The 8945-nt window shown below is 40.5% G+C and overlaps 1 protein-coding gene across 1 annotated transcript in view; it reads right to left on the bottom strand.

Annotated features, from left to right (window-relative positions):
• Positions 1 to 331: 331 nt before the first annotated feature.
• The window catches only part of MOCOS (molybdenum cofactor sulfurase), a 96848-nt gene continuing 88234 nt past the window's right edge, over positions 332 to 8945 (bottom strand). The window contains exon 15 of the mRNA XM_007945677.1: positions 332 to 412. Coding sequence (XP_007943868.1) covers positions 332 to 412 — 81 coding nt within the window. The remainder of the gene's footprint in view (positions 413 to 8945) is intronic.

The following is an 8945-nucleotide window of genomic DNA, read 5'->3' as shown; positions in this document are numbered from 1 at the left end:
GCCACAGAGCTCTTAACCATTGCATCACCAGGACTGCTAGATGTGGCTTAAGCCAAAAAACCTACACTCACTGACACCGAGTCAGTCCCGATTCCTAGCTACCCCTCCTTGGGTTTCCAAGGCGGTATCTCTACGGAAGTAGATTGTCCAGTCTTCCTCCCCAGGAGTGGCTGGTGGGTTTGAACTGCCAGCCTTCTGGTTAGCAGTCAAATGCCTTAGGCACTACACCACCAGAACTTCCAGGTATGGCTTACTCAGGCATATTTATTTTCAGGCATAACATTGAATTATCAAACAAATTTATAAAGTTGGTACCATCATTTTCCTCACTTTACAGACTAGATTTAGACATGCTCAGTAGCTTGCTCTTATAGAATGATGTTGCAACAATTTTGACTTTGGGATTTACCACCTGAGGTATGTAACAGCACAAAAGAGTGGAATTGGAAAAAGACAGGCTGAAAATGTGTGCCAGGTGGATCCTAGCTTTCCTTCCCCTGCTTCTTGGGTGACCTGGACTCTCTCCGTGGTGAGAAGAGCTTCAACTGTTCTCAGAGATACTGGGTGTTCAGAATACTGCTTGTCCGATAAACATTTCGGCTGGTGAGCCCTTGGTGTCAGGACATACCTAAGTGTTAGTCATCATGCAGTTCCAGTACTGGATCTCTGGATCCACTGGATCTCTGCAGTCTGTGCTCTCCCCAGCAGCTCAGCACCTCCCTCATGGGTAAAGGAAAGCTGAGAAAGATGGGGCACAGTTGGTCCCAATGACTTCTTGTGATTGGGTTGTTGTTATTATTAGGTCCCATCAAGTCGGCTCCAACTCATAGTGACCTTATGTACAACAGAATGAAACACTGCCTGGTCCTGAACCATCCTCCCAATCAATCCCCACTATGCTTGAGCCCATCGTTGTAGCCACTGTGTCAGTCTGTCTCATTGAGGGCCTTTCCCTTTCTTGCTGACCCTCCACTTTACCAAGCATGATATCCTTCTCCAGGGAATGGTTCCTTCTAACAACATGACCAAAGTAGGTGAGATGAAGTGTGGCCATTCTTTCTTCTAAGGAGTATTCTGGCTGCACTTCTTCCAAGATAGGTTTGTTCATTCTTCTGGCAAACCATGGTATTTTCAGTATTCTTTGCCAACACCACAACTCAAAGGCATCAACTCATCTTCAGTTTTCCTTATTCATTGTCCAATTTTCACATGCATATGAGGTCATTGAAAATACCATGACTTGAGTTAGGCACACCTTTGTCTTCAAAGTGACATCTTTGCTCCTTATACTTTAAAGAGGTCTTTTGCAGCAGATTTGCCTAGTGCAGTACAGTGTCTGATTTTTTGACTGCTGATTCTTGAACAGGGTCTTCTGAAGAGAAAATGCCACTACTAGAGCCACTGTCCCATGCCTAACATCTCTCACCCCAGCTGGAGGTTTGGTGTATGTTCTAAAATGGCTTTTCATCTACTTCTCTGCCATAGACCCTGGAAGCCAGAGACAGATGCAGGTAGGATTGGACATGCTTTTTGTCTAGAAAGGTGGGAACCCAAAGGAGACAACACAGCTCTGACCATCTTTGTGGGACTTTCCTCCCCCTCCACCCTTGGCAGACTTTGCACTCTTAGATACACCTGCCTCCATACCTCCTTCACATCGCCATGGTCTTATGATTGTCTGATTGGAGCCACTAAGCTCACTGAATACAGCAACTGCAACTTTTCCTTTTTTCATAATCACTGTCCAGTGTAATACAAGGCACACAATAGCCACTATGGGTCACAAATGAATGACTTGCACCTGCTTATTTTATGTTTTTGTAGCAAAGGCAAAGCAGCCCTTTAGCAAATGGTGTTGGGGGAACTGGATACACACATGCAAAAAAATAGGCCCCTATCTCACACCATATACACAGATTAACTCTAAATGAATCAATGACCTAAATAGAAGAGCTAAAATCGTAAAACTCTTAGAAGGAAACGTTGGAATAAATCTTCCATTACCTTGGATTTGGAAATGAATTCTTATATATGAACCCAACACACTCACACCAGAAGAAAAAATAGATAAATTAAACTTCAAAGCAATTTTTAAATAATTGTGCATGATTTTGTGATGTTTTCAAATCACTCTTGTGTATGCATCTATAATGTTTTTTATACTGTTATGATGTTTTTATAATGCTTTTAAACACCTATGTGTAAGTCACAGAGAATTCCTGAACTGAGAAATAGAAACATGTATATTTTTATGATACTCTCTAACCATTAACTGTAAGTCATTAGGAAGTCATTCCTACTTTTTAAATGGGTAATACACATATGTGAAGTCATAAATAATTTCCCTAACCTAGGCTGTGCACCTGCACTCTGTGATAAACAATGCAACATTAATCAAATCTCTATAAATTAGCAAAACATAAATATGTCACTAAATAATTCCCATAATTTTTAAAAATAACATTATATTGTGTTTTAGTGAAGATTTTAGGTTCCCGTTCAACAGTTTCTACACAAGTTGTTCAATGACATTGGTTACGTTCAATGCATGAACATTCTTATTATTTCCATTCTGGCTGTTCTATTTCTATTCATCTAGTTTCCCCTCCCCCTTACAGTCTCATCTTTGTTTTAAAGTAATTGCTGACTGTCTGGTCTCATATAGGTGATTCTTCAAAGGAGCACAGCACTTATGGGTGACATTCATTATTTTTTGAGCCAATTTGTTATTTAGTTAAATGGTGACCGCAGGGATTATTCTCAGTTCAAGTTTTGAAAAGTATCTCAGGGCTCAGGGAGTCCTCTCGTCTCCAGTAGATCTTTTTGTTTGTTTTTTCCTCATAATTTTAATTTAATTAACTTGGCCTTGAAATATTGCCATAAATAAGAACATAAATGTACCATGCCTTAATTGAGAATAATTCAGATCTTTATAAATTAGCAAAACAGAAATATGTAATATAACAATTTCTCTAGTTGACAATAAAGCATACTAATGATAGTTAAACATGGCAGCACAAACGCTATGGAAACCTGGGGATGTCTGGAGACAGATGTAAAAGATCTCTCTAGCTCTCTTTCTGAAAACCGAGAAGGCTTCTGAGATATTGCTTGCCACAACCAACCTCGGATCCTAGCTATAGGGACCTCTTCTGAGTTTGAGAGGTGGTCAAGTCTCCCCCCCAAGAATACTCACTAAAGGTAAAAAAGGCTAAAGTCTGAAGATTTGGACTTTAACATGTAAACTAGCATTGTAATTGTTAATTCTGATTCTGTGGTGTCAAGTAAACATCTTGAGGTCTTACTTGCATGCATTGCCATGACTACCTTACAATGAACTAAAACAATTTATGCATGACAAACCTGAACATTGCCTTATTTATTCTTCAGATAAAAGCTTCCAGGCCAAGGGCATTTCTTTGAGTGAGGTGATGGGAACATGGAGTGTTGAATTAGGAGGCCTGCCTTCAAATTCTACCCCTACCACTTACCAGCTCTGGGACCTGGAGCAAGTGACTGACTTCTTTGTACCTCAGTTTCCTCATCTGTAAAGTAGAAATGATAATAATAATGATAGTAGATTCCTCATAAAATTATTAAACAGCATTAAATTATGTAATCGTGGAGCTGGCTCGGGCCTGGGCGGTGTTTCGTTCTGTTGTGCATAAGGTCGCTATGAGTTGAAGACAACTGGACGGCGCCTAACAACAACAAATGATTTAATACATGCACTGTACTGAGAACACTACCCATAATAACTATTATGTTGCAGTTTATCACAATGGTGAAGTGCCAGGTCTGGATTCAAATCTTAATCCTGTTCTATATTAGTTCTCTGCCCCAATCAGGTCATTTAATCTTACTAAGAATCTCAACATAAAGAAAACGAAAATCCTCACAACTGGACCAATAAGCAGCATCACAATAAATGGAGAAGAAATTGAAGTTGTTAAAGATTTCATATTACTCGATTCCACAATCAACATCAATGGAAGCAGCAGTCAAGACATCAGACAACATATTGCACTGGGCAAATCTGCTGCAAAAGACCTCTTTCAAGTGCTAAAGAGCAAAGATGTCTCCTTAAAGACTAAGGTGCATCTAACCCAAGCCATGGTATTTTCAGTCGCTTCATATGCGTGTGAGAGCTGGACAATGAACAAAGAAGACCAAAGAAGAGTTGATGCTTTTGGGTTGTGGTGTTGATGAAGAATATTGAAAGTACCATGGACTGCCAAGAGAATGAACAAATCTGTCCTGGAAGAGGTGCAGCTGGAATGCTCCTTGGAAGCAAGAATGGCCAGACTTCGTCTTACTTAGTTTGGTCATGTTGTCAGAAGGGACCATTCCCTGGAGAAGGATATCATGCTTGGTGAAGTGGAGGGTCAATGAAAAAGGGTAAGGTCTTCAATGAGGTGGACTGACATAGTGTCTGCAACGATGGGCTCAGGTTTAGCAAGGATTGTGTGGCTGGCACAGTACTGGGCACAGTGTTTCATTCTGTTGTACAGAGGGTCTCTATGAGTCAGAGCAGACTTGATGACATCTAACAACAACAAGCTCCAGTTTCCCATTCATAAAATTATATATTAATACCTATCTCACAGAATTATTGTGAGAATTAAATAATTTATGCAAAGCATTTAGCACAGTGCCTGGCTCATAATAATCATTCAACAAGTATCAGTTATTTTTATTCAGAAAATAAGCCCATTTGAATATACAAAAAGGAACTCTGATGGCACAGCCTAAGGCATTTGCCTGCTGACCAGAAGGTTGGTGTTTCAAACTCACCAGCCACTCTGCAGACGGAAGATGGGACAATGTACTTCCATAAAGATTTACAGCCTTAGAAACCCAGTGGGGGTCACTGTGAGTGAGAATCGACTCAATGGCAGTGGGTTTGGTTTTGGTTTTAAACATACAAAACCATATCATCTTAAGCTCCTCATCAGTTACTGCAGCCATATTTATTTACATAGTGCTCTGCCATTAAATCACAAAGTGAGCAGTTTTATTCCACCTTTTATAACAGAGTGGAAAGCCACCTTGCTTCAGCAATTAAGAATTATCTCTGGGTAGATGAGTGACTCAGCATGATTAAGCAACTTGATTTTAAAAAAGGCCAATTTGAACCTAACAACAAAACATATTATAAAGGTCCAAAAACTACAAGTTCAACACGAACATTTTAATTCCATAGGGATTTCTTAGCCTAACCATGTTTCAGCAGGTTTCTTTCTTTTTCTTTCTTTTAACTGAAATTAGGGACCAAACTGTGTATAAAGTCTTCTTTAAATGCTTCAGTATGAGATCTAAATTGCAAAGCAAGAAAAAAAAAATTTACAGAGCAAATTGTAGAAAAAGTCACTTTCCTCCATGGGAACAATATTGTAATCAGTGGCTAGATTATTTATTGGTTTCTATTTGCATGTCAGCTCCCTACTAGACTCTCCATCACCTCTTCGAAGGGAGGGACCATGTATAATTCATCTTTATGCCCCCAGGATCAGCATACTATTTGGCATGGAATAGGTGATCGATTAAAGTTCGTTGAACAAAGCCAGTGAAGAGAGCCAGGAGAGGATGACAGTGAGACAGAACAGAGCCCAGGGCAGCACCCAGCCAAGGTCCCCAAGAAATGGCAGGATTGTGGCCTAATCTCCCAGTAAGCTGGCAAGAAAACCCAGGACTGAATTTAAGACAAGAATCCTGGCTTTTTCATCAATGCAAAGAGCAGAGTCCCAAGAATGCTATGAGAGGCTATGCTAAGGTCGCAGTGTTACTGGATGCCCAGGGAAAAGTCTGGAAGCTATCCATCAAAGCATTCAAGGTTAATTGTATCTCTGGTAGGGTAATAGGATAAAAGATTATCTCTTTTTTTTGTTTATCTGTATTTCCTACTTGTCCCACAATGAGCTTATATTTCTTTATCTGTCCACTGTTCCCTTTGATTCTTCTGTCTGCCCTCTCAAAGATTATTTTCTTCTCATAACCCACTTTGGCCTCTTCTGAAAAGGGCGTTATGAAAAATGTCCTTTTTGATGGCTGAATAGCTTTCTCATCCTACTTTTTGCCCATAGAAAACTGGGGACCTGGAAGGTTTTTTTTTTTTTTTTTTTTTTTTTTTTTTTTTTTTTTTTTTTTTTTAACCTCCTGAACAGTCTCAGTCCCTTTTAGTATGGGCTGGTGGTCCTATTGCCATTGTAGATCTTTCAAAAAGTGTGAAGGCTTTTATTCCAGTTCACTCTATGTTGTAAAAGTCATGCAACAATTCTCATCAAAAGTTATGAGATTTCCGGGCACACTTCTATACTATGCTCTAAAGGTTTCTTGAAGCCTTTTGTCCACCTTAATTATCTCAGAAGTCTTAACAAATTATGTGCTGTCCATGCCCCTGACTTGGTTCCCCTCTAGCCTGAGTTTCTCCCTCTTGTGTAGAACTTTGTTGAAAGCTGCAGAAAGCAGCCTCGATGTTGTGAATTTTTCCTTTATTCTCTAACATGTGCCATGTGTTTGGCATTTGATCAGTATCCCAAAAGACAACACACAACAATTTTTCCAAATATTTTACTAATGCATGACAATGGTTACCAAGTTCCCAATTTGAAATAGTTGGGTCCTTATTATCCATTACCCATCTCTTCCATTTAGCCAATTTCAGTTTTTAGATATTTTAGAAGGGTATGCAAAAGTTGGACAGTGAAAAAGGAAGACAAAAGAATTGATGCATTCCAATTGCAGTGTCGGCAAAGAATATTGACTATACTATACTATGGACTGCCAGAAGAACAAACAAATCAGTCTTAGAAAAAATACAATCAGAATGTTCCTTAGAAACAAGGGTAGCAAGACTTCATCTCACATTGAACATGTCACAGGAAAGGCCAATTGCTAGAAAAGGACACAATATTTGGTAAAATAGAGGGTCAGCAAAAATGAGGGAAAGCTTCAATGAGATGGGCTGACACAATAGCCACATAAGTGGACTCAAGTGTACCAGTGACCCTGAAAATGGCACAGGATCAGACAATGTTTTGTTCTGTTGTATAGTAGGTTCCCATGAGTCACAGCCAATTTGACAGCTACTAACAATAAGTTCAGGTACCAAATTTTCTATTGGTCAAGATTCTTGGTTGGTAACAATAGTAACTAACAAATAAGATTAAGCAGAAAATGAGTATATTAAATGACACTGGGTTAGATTAATGGAAATGGAACAAGAACAGAAATAATCAGACTGTTCATACATTGTAAAAAATGTAACCAATGTCACTGAATAAGTTATATAGAAGATGGGAACAGAAACTGCTGTGTAAACCTCAGTGAAAACACAATAAAATTATATTTAAAAAGATATCAAAGTTTCACAGACTCTCCAGAAGGGCCAAGGACTCAGCCTTTGAGACAGTATAATTCCTCCAAAGTAGACAGCACTGTAAACTGTGCCATGTTCAGCACCACCATCACTACCATCCGTAAGCCATTGCAGTGTAGTAGATTACCTGGTATGGCTTTTCTAGCCATAAGTCTTTGTAAAGTCCATGGTGGAATTTGCCATGAGCAACTGAGGAGCTCCTGATTGTTAGTTATCCACCTGGGGTACTTCTTTTGAAAGTGGCACAAAGCAATGTTCTGGGAAGTTCTCTCTCAGGTGTATAGAATTCCTGATGTTATGATTGGTTAGTTTGGCCACTCTGCCAGGTTCAAAAGGAGCCCTCTGAGAGGCAAAAGGAATCTCTTTGACTGCTGAGAAAGACGTGCTGCTGAGAGAAACACGCTCCTGAGAGACACGCACTGCTGAGAGAGAGGCACCAAGAGACACACATTGCTGAGAGAGAGGCACCAAGAGACACGCACTGCTGGGAGAGAGACTGAGAGAGACTATTGGCTGAGAGACGGTGGGCTGAGTATAAGTGTTGTTCTTGAACTTGAATTGTAGCCTGGTGCTTCCCTAATAAACCCCATAACCTGTGAGTTCTGTGTGGCCACCACAGCGAATTATCAAACCCAGCAGAGAGGTGGTAGGTGCTGTGGGAGGAACGGTTGGTGTTAGGGTTGATGAAAGGGCTGGAGGGAGGCAGCATGTCTGGCCTCACAGGAATAGGCCTTGGACTGCTGATGGTGATTCTGTCTTCCTCCTGTGTGGTTAGAGGAGGTCAGAAGATGTGGCCTCCCTGCCCCTTTGGCAGCCATTAAGATTTTTCATCTGACTGTCAGAACACCCTGTATTATTTACCCTAATATTCCTCCTATGGGGGCAATGGTGGTGGTTCAGTGGTGGAACTTTCACCTACTATGCAGGAGACCAGGTTTGATTCTCAACCAACAGGCCTCATGTCCACGGGTGGGGGACTGCCACCACCTGTCAGTGGAGCTTCATGTGTTGCTATGATGTGAACAAGTTTCAGCAGAGCTTCCAGACGAAGATGGACTGGGAAGAAAGCCTGCCACTCTACTTCCAAAACTCAGCCATTGAAAACTCTATGGAGCACAGTTCTCTGACATACATGGGTTCATCATGAGTCAGAATTGACTCAACAGAAACTGATTTATGGGTAAATTTTCCCTATTAATTTTTGCCTCTTAACAAAAGTTTTTTCTTCGGCCCTTACTGCTACATGAAAGCCCACTGGTGTGTTAGTTCTTACAGAGACTATTTTTCACACCATGTCTTCACCTCATGCCTTTGCATTTGCTGTTGCCTCCCCATCCCCGCCTCCAGTCCTATATCACTTCCTTTTGGAAATTAACCCTATAGGTCTATTCTCTGTGGTATATCCCAATGTGTCCACCACTCATTTTGAGTGTTTAGCATAATGGCTACAGGGTTTTTAACCATTTTATATTGTTTTTACACAAAGAAAACCAAGCAAGGAATGTGCATGAACAGCCAGGTTCTACATGAGCTTGAGCTTGGGTGACCAGGAATGCAGGCCATCTGA

Source organism: Orycteropus afer, unplaced genomic scaffold (genome assembly GCF_000298275.1).
Source record: "Orycteropus afer afer isolate SDZICR_OR568_19922 unplaced genomic scaffold, OryAfe1.0 scaffold00141, whole genome shotgun sequence".
In the NCBI taxonomy this organism is placed as follows: domain Eukaryota; kingdom Metazoa; phylum Chordata; class Mammalia; order Tubulidentata; family Orycteropodidae; genus Orycteropus; species Orycteropus afer.
Note: the sequence above shows the minus strand (reverse complement) of the source record. Positions and strands in the feature narration are given on the sequence as shown.